The 18,464-nt window shown below is 34.5% G+C and overlaps 1 protein-coding gene and 1 long non-coding RNA gene across 2 annotated transcripts in view; both read right to left on the minus strand.

Moving 5' to 3' along the window:
- Positions 1 to 37: 37 nt before the first annotated feature.
- LOC139769251 (coiled-coil domain-containing protein 142) lies at positions 38 to 6,061 on the minus strand. Its single transcript, XM_071700134.1, has 13 exons — positions 4,993 to 6,061; positions 4,435 to 4,655; positions 4,105 to 4,237; positions 3,823 to 3,968; positions 3,443 to 3,630; positions 3,164 to 3,355; positions 2,935 to 3,074; positions 2,164 to 2,448; positions 1,981 to 2,097; positions 1,305 to 1,458; positions 1,128 to 1,245; positions 789 to 976; positions 38 to 519 (listed from the first exon to the last, which is right to left on the minus strand). The coding sequence occupies exons 1-13, from the start codon at positions 5,161 to 5,163 to the stop codon at positions 383 to 385; spliced, it is 2,190 nt and encodes a 729-aa protein (XP_071556235.1). The 5' UTR covers positions 5,164 to 6,061; the 3' UTR covers positions 38 to 382.
- Positions 6,062 to 14,125: 8,064 nt separating this feature from the next.
- The window catches only part of LOC139769263 (uncharacterized), a 48,919-nt gene continuing 44,580 nt past the window's right edge, over positions 14,126 to 18,464 (minus strand). Inside the window, exons 5-6 of the long non-coding RNA XR_011717509.1 lie at positions 14,548 to 14,661; positions 14,126 to 14,259 (exon numbers count right to left, since the gene is read on the minus strand). This is a non-coding gene — a long non-coding RNA (uncharacterized lncRNA). The remainder of the gene's footprint in view (positions 14,260 to 14,547; positions 14,662 to 18,464) is intronic.

Consider the following 18,464-nt stretch of genomic DNA (forward strand, 5'->3'; position numbering starts at 1 on the left):
ATCTATATCGGCAACAAATGACCACAGTTTGTGCACATAACCACATAATGATTTTTTATTAACGTGAAAAACGAATATTGCATGAAATAATTTTCGGCACTATTTTCCATTTCCTTTCGTGAGTGATTTAGAGACACAAATTAATTTCTATTAATTAATAATAACATGGATAAAATTAATAAGCATACAAAATAAAATTGGTAAAAGTAAATAAAATTTGATTAATTTTGATAAATTATTGACTTCTTTTGCGATTTCACATACAATATAATAAGAAATATTTATAATACATCGAGCTGCCGCATTCACCAACTTGTAAATGATTCTGGGAAAAGAAACGTGACAGTCAAAGTTCCGATTGACGATTCACCGTTTACTTCCTTTATTCCATACAGCAAAAATTGTATCGCTTAGGAGCGCGCAGTTCAAGCCACTGTTCTTGATTCGGAACGTACATCTCAGCTGGCATGCGTTCCAGACCTGGAGATTCGGGCGATCCACGCTCGTTCGTTCTTCGAGCTGAAACCGCACAAAGAGCAGCAAAAAGGAGGCTTACAATTAATCTCTCTTTGAAAGGAAGCGTCGCAGAGATGTGGATTTCCGTCATTAATAAAAAGAATTATCGATTTTTGAACAGTTCATGAATCTCCTCGTAATGTAGACGAGGTGGAAGTACTCAGAAAAATACATTTCGACAATTTATCTGCGATAAAGCCTCTTTCACCAAAACTTGCAAAACACCTTTGAGAAGTACATATTCCAAAGAAATTTCACTATACTTGACTTACCCAATCGTTTGTGCATAGCGATAGCTTCGCCCGGATGCCTCAACAGAAGCCGACCAACGCCCTCGCAACGACGTAGAACCTCGTTCTTCAGCAAGTGATTCCTGACGTTTTGCGAGATGATTGAGCACTCGGTGACCCACGTCGATACGTACGCGAAATCCGTCAACAGTTGTTGCGCACCGTACTCGCTAGAAATTTATTTTAATGCGCAATAAGAATAAATAATAGAAAATATAGAAATGTTGGCAAACGTAAATTTCGCTTCTGCATACTATTCCTAAATCGTCTCACAATTAAATAGCTTCATTAGGACATATATCGAGCAAACGGGAAATTTACCTAAATTTGATGCGGTGCAGATAAATATAATCAAGCCATGCCTCGCACATTATTCGTAGAATCATGTTGGATGTTTCGTGGTCCTCTATCACTTCCAACACTGGCAGCAATACTTTTTCTACGACAATTTCAAGCATTTTATTTCAAGATAATAGACAAATAATAGCAAAAACGTACCAAAATAAGTTTCTACATAAAGACTGGCCGTCATCGGAGATATGTCGTTGTTTCTTCTCCAATAACTTGGCTGTGGAAAGCACATGTGCAAATTCGCTAGGCTGATCACACGACAGATCTTGGCAAGCGTGTCGATGCACTTAGCAGGGCAGATCTGCAGAAATAAAGAAATATAAAATCATCTGTAGTTTTATAAGCAACAGATTCGAGCTGAAAATTATCATTTGCGAAAGAATTATTTCCCGATTTTTGAACGATATATAGGGGTAAACAATAGAGTTGTTGGCCACTTTAGAATGATTCGCCACAACTTAAAAAATTAAAGATTATAAAGAAATACTATTAAAATGTTTAAAAGTGTATTAAATATTTTTGTATTTATAATTAAAAACATTTTAATAGTATTTCTTTATAATCTTTAATTTTTTAAGATGTGGCCAATCATTGTAGAGTGGCCAACAACTGTACTGTTTACCCCTATTAAATTTTATTATCTTAAATATATATATATATATAACAAATAATTAGGGCATTATTCATACAAAAGATGTTGATAGAAATGAAAAATTATTAATTCAAGTTATATATGTACACTTAATTTATTCATCTGAGAGTTTTTACTTCGAAAATCTTCTTTTCCATTTATTTATCTGAAATCCAAACTCGTGTAACATACCTGAAGCAATTCAACGTTCGCTTTGACTTCGGAAACGATCTTTGCTCTCATCTTCGTGCACACGTACACTTGGACGCTAATAGAATTCATGGACAATGCGGTCGTGTGATCAGCAAGCTGAAATCAATCAATGAAAGCTAAATATAGTGCATTTTCTTTATAACAGAGATAAAAGAGTAGTACCTTGAGGTAAGACAGCTCTTCGAAACAGTTCACTACATCGCCCTTGACAAGAAGGAAGAATACATCCAGGTCCCAAGTGTGAGCTATAATCTTGGCCTCCTGAATGGCCCACAATCTCGCCGTGTGCACCGAATGGTCCATCCTGTGCAACACGACGATCTGCTCCGACAATGGCAGTTCAACCAAGGGTGCTCCTATCACCCACTCGCCGCCCACCTCGCATTCGTTGCTGAGAGTGACCAGCAACTGGAACAGCTCGACGAACATTTGGCCGGTGTCGGTTCCCTACAAAAACAATTAATAACAATCACTTGCCATTATCTATGTGGAAACTTGTTATTTCTCTCTCTCTCTCTCTCTCTCTCTCTCTCTCTCTCTCTCTCTCTCTCTCTCTCTCTCTCTCTCTCTCTCTCTCTCTCTCTCTCTCTCTCTCTCTCTCTCTCTCTCTCTCTCTCTCTCTCTCTCTCTCTCTCTCTCTCTCTCTCTCTCTCTCTCTCTCTCTCTCTCTCTCTCTCTCTCTCTCTCTCCCTCTCTCTCTCTCTCTCTCTCCCTCTCTCTCTCCCTCTCTCTCTCTCTCTCTCTCTCTCTCTCTCCTATCTCTCTCTCTCCTCTCTCTCTCTCTCTCTCTCTCCTCTCTCTCTCTCTCTCTCTCTCTCTTTCTCTCTTCACTACAGATTTTTCTGCTGTGAATCCTATACGTTTGTTAGTGCATTTTATCAAATAGATATCCTCGAAATTTTAGATTAGAAGTTTCCTCCTTGGAGTACCGACCTCCGTGGACGACGGTTTCGAACGGCACTCGAAGGCCGAGGTGTAAGCTAATCTAAACATCTGGTCCCAAGCAATGACGGTGGTGTGATACCCGAGCGCGTCGCACAAAGTCTGCAGCGCTGATCTGACTGTAGGCGGGGCTGAAATTTTAAGGACGTACAATATTTTCTCTCCGAAGGATGGCATTTGTTAAAGATGAGAAGTGTCCTAAATAGAAAGACATTCTTACTATCGTTCCCCTGAATGAACTGCCGCAGCCAATCCTTGAGATGCTGAGCGCCGTGGCTGTGATGAGTCGCGAGTGCTTCGTGCGACCACCACAGTATCACATGATCTAAAATACTGGACAACGCGCCCCATGCCACCTCCTGATAGTAGTTCTTTACCTTCTTTACCGCGCTGCCTCTCAATCTCGTCTCGCCTAATAAGATTTTATGCATCGTTTCAACTGTGATATTCTGTAATTTAACGCTAGAAGATGTAGTCTTCGAATCCATTCGGACTGTACCTTTACTGGTCTTTAAGGCGTCCGCGCCAAGCAATTGCGGTGATATTTCCTGCACGACATTTAAGAGTCTAAGGATCTGCTCGTTTTGCGTGTTCACAAGTGCCTGCACACTTTCGATATTGGATGCCTCCACTTCGGACAGCGATGTCGCACTCGTGATCGGTGGTGTTAAATGTCTCGTAAGAGCGCTGGAGTTTGAGACAACAAATATACCAAGATATATTTGATTAAATGGCAATTGTATTGTCCTGACAATAGTTGGATACAATATAAAAAAATATAGAAAAATATATATATAAAGGTTTACATATGCATTGCATGTAAGATCGTGCTTTAAAACGATAATAATATTGGTGGTGCAATTGTGATCGCAAACCGACCGATAGATTTCAATGCTAGAATTTTCTGAAACGTCCACGTCGTTCGTTGTAGACACAGGCTTGGTTTTCTCGTGGGGCTCGTAATTCGCCAGAAGACAGTCGATTAGTTCGTGACAGGATTCCTCCGCCCTGTTCTTCGCTAATATCTAAAATTATTGATATTGTAACGTTACGAAATGTGCTGTTAAATCCGTTTAACTTAAAATATGTTTATTAAAAGAAAATATCAATTCTAGATTGCCGAAAGCTGCAGCGACGAATAAGAAATGTTGGAACACTCGCTTGCAATATTTTCGTCACGGAGATTTTCTTCAAAGGCTCCAGCATGGATGGGCAATCGTTGTAAAAGACATTGACAGACGGATCCGACACGTCCGGATTCATGTCGAGGATTTTGTTGTAAGCATTTACCAATCTGCAATTTATCCATTATATTGTTACCTATTATCTGGCAGTATTGGAGAAATTTAAATGTATATATGGAAAAAATTCTATGAAAATAAATTAATTCTCTGATATTAAAGAGCAATTAAGATAATAAAGCTAAACAGAAGCAAACATAAAATATAATCAAAGTAGTAGAAAAAAATTGAATTTTTGTTTGACTTTTACCTGAACACTATTCTTATGTTCTCGTCATTTTTGCAATCAATAATGTCATTAATCAAATCTTGGATAAACTTCGCGATGATATTCAGTTTGCGCTTCAATACCATCGACAGATGATTTATCTTATATTTGTATATCGGATGATTGCTTAATTCCGCCGAATTGCACATCGATTTATAATTTTCTATTAATTCCTCCAGGCTATCTGTTACTTCCTCGAAGACCTGTGAAATGTCCAAAGCAATTAATTGTCCGCATTTTAATTTAATTTTTTATATTTACTAACAACAAAAAACATTTTCGCTGTAAATTTACATATATTCGATTTTTAACTCGTTTGATATGACGTCAGAATTTTGGAGTATTTGTGAAATGTTACATTACGAATTTTTATTCTATTATGACTTAGATTTTCAAACTTGAGAAGGACCATAAACAATGATCGAAACGTCGTAATTATTACAATTAATAAATGTGGCCAGTTGGGTCGAGTAAAAATTATTTTTGTTAATTATTTACTAGCGAAGATAAGTTTTCTGATTAGTTTAATTATATTCCAACCTCCTGATCGCAAGTCCGAGCCTCCGCGGCGTCCTCGATGATTAAAGCTACGCATCCCGCAAGCTTTCCCATTCTCTCGTCCAAAAGAGAAGCGTCTACGAGCCATTTGTCGAGAGCACCGTCAGAAAGCGGCAGCCACTTTGCGATGTTTGCTCTGTAATTAGTATCCATGCGACGCGCTAATCAATCTATAATATCCTTTAATTATACTTATTCTCAGTTAGCGTTCGAAAGGATTTTCTGTGGCATTCTGAGAATATTATCTTTGAATTAATCCTTCCTTTCACGAGACTGCAATTTTAATATTTTTTTGAAAATGTATTTTAATATTTCAGATTAATTGTGAGTATAATTCAATATTTATTTATTTATTTATTTATTTAACAGTGCACCCCTTGCTCTGAACGCGCTATTTTATTTCTACGCGACTGAGAGCTCTTGATTGACGAACTGATGGATTGCACATCACTTTCGCGAAATCACACTGGGCAGTGAAAATTAATTATATAATAATAATCAGTTGATTGTGTAAAAACTGGTAATTGGACACTGGTCGTAGAAAAGCAGTTTTTAGACGATTGTATGATAACAGATATGATTATGCAGTTGGAATTATGTCGCCGTGCGATCATTGCTTCGAAAAGATAGCTTTGTTCACGGTTCGCTCGACATTTTATCTATTTTGAAGATGGTATTTGCTATTGTGTGTCACTTTTAATGGGAATGGCAAGTGTTGCACCACGCGTTCCCAGTTGCCACGGATACGCCTGACGCATGGCAATAAGGGTATACATATAGCAGGACATGCATATATGTGTACGTGTAGCATATATACGGTCTACATAGTCTGTTTTCTTTAATTATTCAATTAGTCTTTAATTATTCCAAGTCTGTCTAGATTTTTGTAAAATGCCGAAATTTAACAATGTCCTGTTGAATTTAATTTCAACAATTTCTGAAATGTCGAAATACAAAACAAACGTTGCGTTAAAATAAAAACATTGTACAGTTGCAAAATATATACAAATCAAGAGACACAGTAGTATTAGGGAGTTTTTGCAATACCGTCTTTCAAATACGGTAACCGTATCTGAATTGTTCAGATATAGAGTGAATGTATCTGAACAATTCAGATAACGTTTACCTGAAAGACGGTATTGCAAAAACTTCCTATTGTCTCACGCCAAGTGTACGCGCAAAGCAAGACACAGGCGCTATACTTACGCCGCCCAACTAGTTGAGTGCAGGCAAGATTTATCGTTCAACTAAATCTAAAAGTTAAACGATAACAGCTGAACCGATGCGTTTCTGGGTGGGCTTATTAATAACCGATTCGTTGGGTTCATATTATATCACAAAATTGTCTTCACTTTTACTCTGTGTCCTCTATGCTGAGATATTCCAGCTCAAAGTCCAAAATTGCCAAATTTTACAATTAAGAAACGGAAAAATTTTCAGCTGACATTTTTTTCGTTAGAAGTCGTTATGAGACGCAGCAGCGTTTCCAGCTGCACGGAATACAGATATATATAAAAATATCTATCTGTGCGAATCACAAACCCTGTAAGTCTCTTTATGCATTGATTATTTATCATACATTTTTATATCATGTATTTGTTATCTTAATGTTGACTTATCAATGTGCTCAAAGAGAATTCTTTTTCTTGTGTAAAAAATATTAACAGAATATAATTCCAATTACTTAATTAAGAAGAAAATTTTAATAAATTAATATTAATTATTATTAACATAAATTTTAATTTATATTACTTAAATTAATATATATATTATATATATACAGGGTGTCTGAGACCACCCGTCCACCTCTTTTCTTTCAAAAACTAAGCATTTTAGAGAAAAACGTTTTAGACAAAAATTGTATGGTTTTGAGGGGAACATAAGATGGTGTTATTGATTTGACTTTGGGTGGCATCGTTAAGGTCAGGTCAAAGACACCTTTAGTTTCTTAAATGGAACCCTCTATTTTTTACTGCATATTTTTATAGCTTATGTCGAGAGCTTTCCAAAACACTATAATTAAGTATTTTTTCATTAAGTACTTTTCGAGTTATAAGGCTTGAAAGTTACAGTATTGTGACATAATATTTTGTTAAGTATTTATAATTCAAATTCCTTACTTTTTATTTTTATAAACAATACGAATCAATTAATGTAAAGATACAATTTTCTTAAAGAAAAACTTGTACTTGGACAGTAGGGGAGACCGGGGCTAAACCGTCAGTTTTTTTTCGGTGCCGATTTTTAACAACAAATTTAAATAATTTTAGTTAAATGTGGTATACCACTGTAAAGAGTGAACCTTTAGCTACAAAATTTATATAGGAAATTTTTGTCTACGTCGCTTTGTTTAACCGGTATAGAGCAAAAACGACAACGGTGGAAAAATTGAAATCTCAAAAATGCCGGGGTTTAACCGTCACACTGCATTTTCAATACCTACATATACGTACATCTAATCCTGAAAAATGATAGGATACATTTTAATCATTGTTTTTTAAGAGAAAAATATAAAAATTTATTTAAAATTTTTATGCGAAACATTATTAAAAAATAGTTACGAGGGTTCCTCTTTCCGCAGAAGTCACTCGCCCGACTTGTTTCACTCCTCGACGTCCGATGACTCTATTCGGTGTCTGAAGGGTTGTAATTCCCGTCTCATCCATATTCCATATGCAGTGAGCCTGGAAATGCCCGGAAATGCCTTGGAAATGCATCCGGACTGCTTACTGACGGATTAGCCCCAACACACAAGTTTCAGGTTTGATCGCCCACGAAATATTAGACATGAACGATAATGAAAAAACTACACTGGATTCGTGTTCAGCATGCATTACTCTTTATAATCACGTACCTCGAGATTTGGAGAGCAAATATTATTGCAGATATTACAAAATTTCCACGCGCAGAAAATGTAACTTTCACCTTCCGAAAACACGTTTGCCCTCGTAAAAATCATAACACGGCAGGTAACCTGCCGAAACTCCGTTGGTCACATGGGTACCATAATCAGCGTTTACAATGTTAATAGCGAGTTCGCACAATATACAGGTTCCGAGATATTTGATTTGACGGTTCAACTCCGTTGACGTTTTAGCCCCGGTCTCCCCTACTTGCTATATATATAATATATATATAAGATATGTATATGCTCATATATCGCAAAAGCAATTGAACTCAAACAATATAATTTGCAATATTTTATAATTCGAATATCAATAATAGCATGTGTAAATTTTATTTTAAATTCTCTTCTCATCAAACTAGTTAAAAATTAATTTAAAAGTAAAGTATGGATAAAACTCAAATTTGAAATTATCGACTTATGTTAGGAATGAGATTCGATCCCTGCGATTCTTGTTCAATCTTAACGGTTACCAGAGCAATAAAAAATGCAAATGTTTTTTCTAGGGCCGGACTTCAAATTTACCATGTTTAAATTAAAATTTGTATTAAAATTTTGATTTGACGAGTCATTCGAATTTCCATTGTGTAATATCAAGAGGAGAGTTCATTTGAAAACATTAAAATGGTACGGGAAAGTAAAATCACGTCTTCTCGAGGCAATTTTTAACTCTGAAAAAAATATCCGAGATTCTTTGGGGTACTTCGTCAAGATTTCGTATTTAATGTAACATATATAATTACAGCGCGAGTGTACATCGATACATGTGAGCCAAGCCAGTATTCAGATGGGCAACTTCTGCTGGGAGTTGTATTGCCTGGAATAGACCGAGAGCTGGCTACGAAAATACCAACGTCATTTGTTTAAGGAAATTTTCAACCTCAAACGATTGTGGCAATGTTGCAAATCAAGAAAGCGCAAGTCTGGCTGCTGGCCGGTGGTGCGTTTAGCGGGGGCGTACGCCCTTAGCTGTAAAATATCGAGGATGAAAAACGTCATATGTGTACGGCTAAAAATTTTTTTGCGTGTACTATATAATATTGTAAAGTACTTGCAAATGTTGCCAGACCTGTAGGTGGGGTCTAAAGTATTGCCAGATCAGGGTATAACTGCTTAAGGGGGTATACCACCTTTGAGCATAAAATTTAACCTCTTTTTCACGATTTTTTTTAACATATAAGGAATAGAGCAATCAAAAATCGGCTTTAAGGGGTCTTTTTATTATACATTGAAGATGTAAAAAAAAAATTTTTTTGTATATAAAATTATTCGTATATAAAATATACACCCTGTCAAAAGAGGCCGTGTGCGTCCAGCTGGTGTACACGATTTCGGCTGACTGGTATGACCTAGAACAGAAATCAAAAAAAATTTTTAATCTGTGATAGATTGGTTATGGAGGTACGTAGGATTTTTGAAAAATACTGATTTTTGCGAAATTGACACTAATTTGAACAAAAGTGTCCAAATTTACACTGAAAAATCGTGTATAAAATAGGTTCCCAAAAAAAAACTAACAATCCAATTTAAAAACGGCTACGTACCTACATAGCCAATCTATCACAGATTAAGAATTTTTTTGGATTTCTGTTCTAGGTCATACCAGTCAGCCGAAATCGTGTACACCAGCTGGACGCACACGGCCTCTTTTGACAGGGTGTATATTTTATATACGAATAATTTTATATACAAAAAAATTTTTTTTACATCTTCAATGTATAATAAAAAGACCCCTTAAAGCCGATTTTCGATTGCTCTATTCCTTATATGTTAAAAAAAATCGTGAAAAAGAGGTTAAATTTCATGCTCAAAGGTGGTATACCCCCTTAAGCAGTTATACCCTGATCTGGCAATACTTTAGACCCCACCTACAGGTCTGGCAACATTTGCAAGTACTTTACAATATTATATAGTACACGCAAAAAAATTTTTAGCCGTACACATATGACGTTTTTCATCCTCGATATTTTACAGCTAAGGGCGTACGCCCCCGCTAAACGCACCACCGGCCAGCAGCCAGACTTGCGCTTTCTTGATTTGCAACATTGCCACAATCGTTTGAGGTTGAAAATTTCCTTAAACAAATGACGTTGGTATTTTCGTAGCCAGCTCTCGGTCTAGAACATGGTATTCAGCCGGATGGGACCATGCCGTCCGATAATACTTTCGGTTTCAACGATTGCTTCAACACCTTCAACGAGACGGGCTCCGGCAAGATGGTACACGCGCCGTGATGATCGATCTCGAATTGATTGTCGTCGATCAGCTATAATATTCTAACTAATTACCACAGAAAGAAATTACCGACAATAATAATAAAAATTTTATTATATCTTGAAACAAAAAGTGTATCTTTATAGCTAAAAAATTATTATTCCCGCAGATGAAGTTCGGACAGGAACGTAAAAAGGATTTTATTACTCGTGGCAATTAATTACTGGCAAGGAGGACGCTGCCAATAATTGCTCGCGATCATTATTCCATCAGATGCGAGGTCATTTGGTTCATGGACCGAGTGCGCAGACTGACCGATCAGTGCATCGGCCTATAATATTATATATTATTGTAATAATACAATTTATAAACTATTTATAAATTAAGTTAATAGGATTATTATTTGATTATTTGTTTTCATAATTGTAAAAATAATTTGTATATTTGTTATATACAAGTGCAGATATACACTGCACAAATTAAAATAATAAAATTGTTTCATTAGCATTTAAATTTATATCTATAGTTTAGTTATATAGTTATAGTATATAAATATGATAACAATTTATAAAATTAATAATAATCTTTGGAAAATTCATTGTTTGAAAGTGTAAGAAATAATACATTCAAGAGATAAACGTACATAATATAAATACACATTGCGTCCATAAATTGTCTATAGTGTAAACGTACGACTCGGGGTGATGTCAGGATAAATAATTAATCGTGTTCTCGGTTAACAAGGTTTACTGCTCTTCGTTACACTCGATTCGATACGGTAGGCACCGCAGCGCGCAACCGGAGACGGTCTACCTCTACGAACCGCGGTTCTCGATCGTCTGTCCGCGCATTACAATCGGAGCAACGAGCTCCGTGTTCGGCTCCGATCACGCGTGTCTCGCGTGACGTCTACTCCCGAAACTTCCGCAGGGCTGCCAGCCACGGTGCCAACGTGACTGTCTTAACGGTTTCTTACAATAGGATGTAAGAAATGATAATATTACAAGAGAAATGGACATAGTATTTTTTAAATTATTTTTTTACTAAAAGGATTTATTATTTCTTTGCTAGAATGATATACATAATTATAAAGATTTGCTTAATAAACATTTGAAAAAGACAAGCAAAAATAAATACTTTTTACCGAAAAAATTTATAATATAAACAAATGTTACATAGATTTTACACAAAATAAATGGGAAATTTTGTGTAAGAAGTCAATACATATTGAATTCGTAATATATTCTTCCTTTTGTGTTGTGTCGCATATGCAAGGTGAATAATTACTCGTCATTATTAGTATTCGTTTCGTCTTTCTTACGTTCACGTGAGTCGAGACTGCTCGTTGACAAATTTTTGTCGGAATTCGCAACATTTCCGTCCATTGATCTTAAAATGGTCGTAATTATGTACCATATATAAAATAATTAACCTTCCAGTGGACACGTAGGGTATATTTCACACTTCAGGCTATACTCTTCTTAATGAGCGTTCTTAATTCATTTCAATACAGATCCAATTACTATAGAAAAAAACATTAAAATTAAAATATTAACCTGTTAATATACTTTAAGATGTATGCACCCAAGGAGCGCCAATGCGCGTATAACGTGCTTTTAATGCGCGTACAATTGCATTGGCTTCAAAACTACATTAATTGTGTGTTCAAAATGCGCGCATTTAAATGCGTAATTAATGCAAATTGAGCATTTGATTTATAAATAACAGGTTTTATATTATATTTACATAAATAAGTAGCTTCTTACTCATTATGAAACATTTTATTTAAGTTTTTAAATTTTATATAAATTGAATTTTAAATAAATAGTTCCACTAACTATCTTTGTTCTTATTTCTGCGTTTAAAGCATCAATGTGTAAATGCACGTGTAGACTCTTAGATCCCCTATAGGGTAAGCAAGTTGGTGGAGCTTCGGTTGTCCATAGTGAACTCTACACAGATAAAAGAACATTCTTATTTAGAGAATATCTTTATCTTTGACATGTAATTCTTAAAACGAGATTATACGCTATATAATCTCATTTCAAGATTTACATGTCAAAAATAAAGATATTCTCTAAATAAGAATGTTCTTTTCTTCTGTGATAGCTGTACTGGAATATGCTTACAGTAATGCTTAGAATAATTAAATTATTGGTTTAATAATCCAGATATTGGGTCTAATAATAATACAATTGAATAAACTACAATTATCAATAAAATCGAATGAAATTTTTATGACTTATACTTAAAATTATGTAGAATAGACTCCTTAAATGTAAATTAATTTTACGCAGTAGTTGCTAAGAAAAAAATATAGAATTTATGCTTGTTTTGGAGCATGACCCCTTAAAATATGCGAATATGTCATTAAACTTCTGGAAAAAGATTCTATGGACAGTTAGCAAATTATTTAGACAAATAAAACGGATTGGAGTCTGGAAAAAATACGGAAAAGAACTTCAAAATCGTCCTATTCAGAAAACTGTAAAGTATGTTGGAGGAAATATTATGGTCTGGGAATGTTTCGTATGAGCAGAATAGGAAATTTTATCAAAATTGATGGGATTATGACATCAGATGATTACATGGACATAATTAATGAAAACAACTTCGCCCGTTTTGAACTATCCAGACCCAGTCATCAAACATATATGTATAATTTTGTAGATAATAATGGTAATATTAATCCTAACTCGCTACACACACACACACACACTCTCTCTCTCTCTCTCTCTCACACACACACACACACACACACACACACACACACACACACACACACACACTGTAATTATATGTTAAAGAAAATTTTTTCAGCTACTTTTTTTTCTTTTTAGTCTTCCTCGTATACATTTAAGGCATTTTTGTTTAAAACATGTAAAAAGATGTTTTTATTACTTTCTTTGTATTTTAATAGTGTTGTGTACTACAAGTAGTCTAAATTATCCAGAATACAATTTCGCAAAATATTAAAGTACGTAGCTTATTCATAGCGCATAAAATAAATATTCAGGTTTACCTATGCATTTTCAACATTTATACGGGTTATATATACGGGTAAATATTTGTTTATACTGTTTACAACTTCCTAATCTACTGGCAAGAAAGGATTAAATTTTATAATATGTATAAATTTATGCTCAATTAATTGGCACGATGTCTGATATCACTACTTTTATCGCAAAAATATATTAAAACATCAATATTGTTTCGCGCAATAACTACGCACAATAGAGCGCCAACACTTAACGCCCTTTTTTACCTTTTTTAAAAAGGTATTTTTATGGTACAACTTAATACTTAAAGCTACATGTATATCAAATTATGTTCGGCATATGCGAGAAACGCGTAAGAAACTACGCAGTCGGAAACTAGTTGAATTGACGTCAATTCTGTATTGATAAATATAGTCAATGTCGAATATTGGTTGATATCTTTGTTTATCGTCTTCGGTTTTATCACAATAATTTTCACAAAATATACATAATTAATTGAGTTAATTGAACAATTGCGAATATTTCTGTAAGATTTTATTGTTATTCGGCTAACACTACGAATCAATGCAAAGTCGGAAAGCACAATATGTACGTATTGTAGGAACGATTTGCCTTTTGTCATACCCTAGTTATGTTTATATTTTATATTTTTGGTTAGGCTTTAATTTGTGATTATCGTGCTTTCGAGAAGTACTCGATACCTATTGTGTTTTGCATGCGACAGCTGATCACGCGTCTGTTTTGTCATACTTCCTAGACGTATTGTCATGTGATTGGGTCTCGTAATATTTGGCAAGGGCAAAGTTCGGCTCTCGAAGGCCTGATAGCGGTCAGAGTTTCGAGAACAGCGAGAGGAATAGATTAACTGCGCTAAGCTTCCGTAAACATTGTCTTCTTTCGCAGAAGCAGATCATTCTATTATATTAACCGTCTCGTTCTCGATGTTAGAGAATTAACAATGTAGACTTTTAGCGTATTCAATAACTTGAATCAATAATTACTCTTTTTTCTTTATTTTTAATCAAACCATATTTTAATACAGACCAAACACTTCAACTTCAACGGATTATGATATGGATCACTTTGTAGAACGTCAAAGTCTAGAATCATCTGGTGTGCCTGCTCTATCATCTGAAGAAACAAGAAAAATATTAGACGCACTCGACGCACTTAATGAGTAATTACTTGTTTTGTTTATATTATACAATGCAATGATATATCTTAGTAGTTATTATTGATTTTTTGCACCAGAATATTTTACAATTTAAATATTTTAAATAATTATTCAATTTTTTCTGTTTCTTAATGACATTACAAATTTAATGCATTTGCTCAACGGTTGAGTAATATACATTATTGAAAAATTCTAAATTGATCGTTATCGCATGTTCTCTTTTTAATTATGCATTTTAATTTTACCTCATATAGGAATGTTCTGAGTATTCCAGAGTCAACGGTCCCTCTTTGCAGATGCCCTTATGTCAGAACCACAGTGATGGACATTATCTCCATACGAGGAACTACAGACATCACCTAAATAAACAAAAAGACAAAGAAACGTCGTTGATGGGTAATTATTCGATTTACTCATTATATTATGCAACTTATTTTACACGGCATTATGTTTCTTCTCTTCAATAACAATAAATTTGAAAAATTATCTCAATACATAAAAATTTTTAACAAATTATTATAATACGAAAATAAGATTATGCAATGATGACATTTGATGACAATAACAATGACAACTATTTAAATCTAAAAATGTTACATTTATCTTTATAGTTTTATAGTATGCTTAAGAATAATTAACCTTCCAAACATCGACTAATTTTTTGTTCAATTCTCCTGTAGGTGTGAAAATTTGACAAGTAAAATGGCGCATGAGGATAAATCACATCCCATACTATTTATGCTATAAATATTAAATTAATTAATATTTTTTTCTTCTGTTTAATACTGTTCATTGTTGCATACATCTTAAAAAATATTAACAGGTTGATAGGTATACCTGTATATGTTATGTTGCGCAATATTGATGCCAAAAGTTATTACACCAAATTTTGATTTCTATTTAGACTTTAATAAGAAAAATGTATATATACTGTAGTAAGAAAAATGTTATTAATAAATAATTATTATCATCAATTAAAAGTGTAACAATACATTCCTAGATGTGTATATTGCGTGTTCTAATAAATTACTTTTAAGAAAATTTGACACCTAAAGTGGAGCATGGATAAATTACATCCCATACTATTTATGCTATAAATATTAAACCAATTAATATTTTTTGTTTCCTGTTTAATATCGCTCATTGTTGCCCAAGGAGCGCCAATGCGCCTATAATGCGCTTTGAATGTACATTAAACTTTGCATTAAATGCGGGTCGTAAATGCACATTTAAAGCGCATATTTGTCCCGCATTATATGCGCATTTAATGCATATTATGGCAGCACATACCAAAAAGTGCACCTACGCTCATTGATCGAGAAGCCCAATCGGACAACTAGTGAACTCTGTACTATATTGGAACGCTCACTACAATGTTTAGAGGCCGGACACGAAGAAAAAAGGGATAGGTTGCTCAGTGTCCACTGTGTCCAGACAGAGAAAGAAATGGACGTTGAGTGCAACCTACACTGAGAAAAAAAGCTTTTGCTTCAATTAAAGTGCTATCACGGGGTGCCACAAAAACATATGTGGCAAGTATAGCAATTCTTGTAAAGTGCCGCTGCCTCTGCACGGACCGGCGGGCGACATTCTCACGCCCACACAGATAGTTTAAAACCATTAAATAAAGAATTTTCTTGTAAATAAAGAAAATAGCTAAAACCTAGCATAGCGGTTTTCAATTTTCTCGAAAATTGTGGAAATACGCTCGATACTAAAATCAAACATCGTTTTTGCCTCAAAATAACGAATGAAAAAAATTGTTATTAAAAAACGGAGCAACATATCCAAAAAATTCTATGTTAGGTCGGAGAAAATCTGTTTAGACATATTCCTGCCAAATTTCAAGTCAATCGGACCATTAGTTTCGGCTGTACAACGTCGCGCCCGACTTAAAAAATGTAGTTTCGAGAATGACGCAAAAGAAAAAAGACAAGTTTTTTATGTGATAAAATTGCATTTCTTAGCTCATTGGCCTCAGCTCAAAATGTTCTTAAAACTTTAAACTTTAAGCCAATTAAAAAAAAAATCGAAAAAAAAGTTGCATGGAGGCATGATATGTCAACTTCACAGACACGTGGCATGACCCCTTAAGGTAAATTGCAAACGTATTTCCTTGTTGCTAGCAATGATTAAAAGTCATTATAGACGAGCCGATTAAATTTGCTTCACTGATAAGTCTACGACCTATGACATACAGTAGTTAAGGAAGTTCGATTGCTTCATCGGGGGGAGTAGTAGGACGCGGGGGTTCTGGCAACAGCGCACTAGCGTTTGAAGTAGTGGTAGTGAAGGGGATTGCTCTGATTGGTCGCCGCGTGTATAGTGCGTGCTGCTGCTCACGACCGTGGCAGTCTAGCAGACGAAAAATCAAGCAATTTATGCTTTAATAATTAATTTTTCTACGAAATGTGCGGTAACCTTCCCCTTTCTTTCACTCTTTTATTTGTAAATTATTAAGTTACATGTGCATATTTTTTTTCCTTATCATTTGCATTTTTTCTTGCACTTATTTCATTCTGAAGGTGTGTAATATGTCATTTCCCATAAGAACCTATGCTAAAAAGTACAATTTTTGGAGTAGATTCTTTCAAAACGGGACGGTGAAAAATTCCCAAAAAATTCACATAATTCTATTTTGCATTCCAGAACAACATATTAAAATTTCATGAAACTGGCTGCATTTTTTTGTAGCCACTGAACCTCCTTAAATATGTCCGAGATAAAACAGCAAGTTACGATAAATTCAAAATAGACGGCAAAATAACAACTGTTAGGTAATTTTGTCATTATTTTGATTTTATTGAAACTTTTTGTTCTACCTATTTTAAAGGCAAATTAATTTCACTACGTAATTCTACAATTAAAATACTGTTAGAAACAAAATAACAATAAAACATAGGGGTCACAAATGGCTCATTTTTTGGGTTTTTACCCATTTTCTCCACTCTTTGACAGCAAACGGATGTCATCATGTGATCCTACGGTCTATAAAAAACTATAAGAAACCAAGCAAATTTTACATGCCGGCTTGAGGCAAAAATCGGCTACTTTATAACATACTCTTTTCAAGACAAACAAAATTTAACTGTTAACCCTTCGTGGTCACACTTATCTACAGTTTTATAATGGTCACATCGGGATCAAAACAAAACTTATACACTTTTTAGGCAAAAATCGGTAACTTTTTCACCGATCTTTGCCAAAACTCTATCCATAAAAAAAAATTTAGCTTGATATCTCAAAATTTACGGAAATTAGAGCAATCACGTAATTTTTTTGAACAGAAATCGGTAACCCTTTTATTATAAGCAATTTTTCTAATTCTATTATATTCTTTAATCTCTTCTACCTCTATTTTATATATAATTCTTTAATAATAAACTAAGTATAGGCTCTCCTGAATAAATCAAATAAAGGAAAGTGAGAGAGGCAATCGGAGCCACGGTGATTAATGCGTAATCAAAATATATAGTCAATAAGATAAAATATATTAGTTAATACATATTCGATAAAGGCGTTTCGACACTTTCTTTGTGTCATCTTCAGCGCGTAAACAAATTATACATAAAAATTAAACGATATAAATTAACAGTCAAACGCGAAAAAATGATATAGTCGATCAGTAGACAAGCGCAGTTAAATCAATAAAATGAAAATTATACGAATGTTCGGTAGTCTGTCAGGCTGTAGATATGCCAGTGTGCAATTGCTCCGAATCGATCGCATCTTCGACGCTTAACTTCCAGGTTGGAAGACCAGGAGGAAAGGAGAGATTCAAATTCGATTGTCGGAGCATTACAGAACAGAAAGTCGCAGTGTTAAAATGTACCTGTCACTCTGATTTATCGTGAGTCAGTGACTATATATTTTGATTGCGCATTAATTACCGCGCGTGGCTCCGATTGCCTCTCTCACTTTCCTTTATTTAATTCTTTAATATTATCATATACCTACAATTCTTGATATCTCAAAATTTGCGGAAATTAGAGCAATCACGTAGATTTTTTTAAACAGAAAACAGAAACATTAACCCCTTTATTATTAGCAATTTTTCTAATTCTATTATATTATATAATCTCTTCTACCCCTATTTCATATATAATACTTTAAAATTTGGTTGATTAGATTTAGCTTTATGCGCGATCAAAGGTCTATAGAC

This window comes from Temnothorax nylanderi, unplaced genomic scaffold (genome assembly GCF_030848795.1).
Source record: "Temnothorax nylanderi isolate EJ_2023f unplaced genomic scaffold, tnyl_v1.0 TNYL_tig0021_pilon, whole genome shotgun sequence".
Lineage (NCBI taxonomy): Eukaryota > Metazoa > Arthropoda > Insecta > Hymenoptera > Formicidae > Temnothorax > Temnothorax nylanderi.

What these genes read in the sequence shown, in the direction of transcription:
- LOC139769251 (XM_071700134.1), bottom strand. Translation starts at nt 5,163, where the DNA reads ATGGATACTAATTACAGAGCAAACATCGCAAAGTGGCTGCCGCTTTCT. An exon ending in AACATAAGAATAGTGTTCAG is followed by an intron (nt 4,238 to 4,434) that starts GTAAAAGTCAAA and finishes GATAAATTGCAG; the next exon opens with ATTGGTAAATGCTTACAACA. An exon ending in CGAACGTTGAATTGCTTCAG is followed by an intron (nt 1,459 to 1,980) that starts GTATGTTACACG and finishes TTATTTCTGCAG; the next exon opens with ATCTGCCCTGCTAAGTGCAT.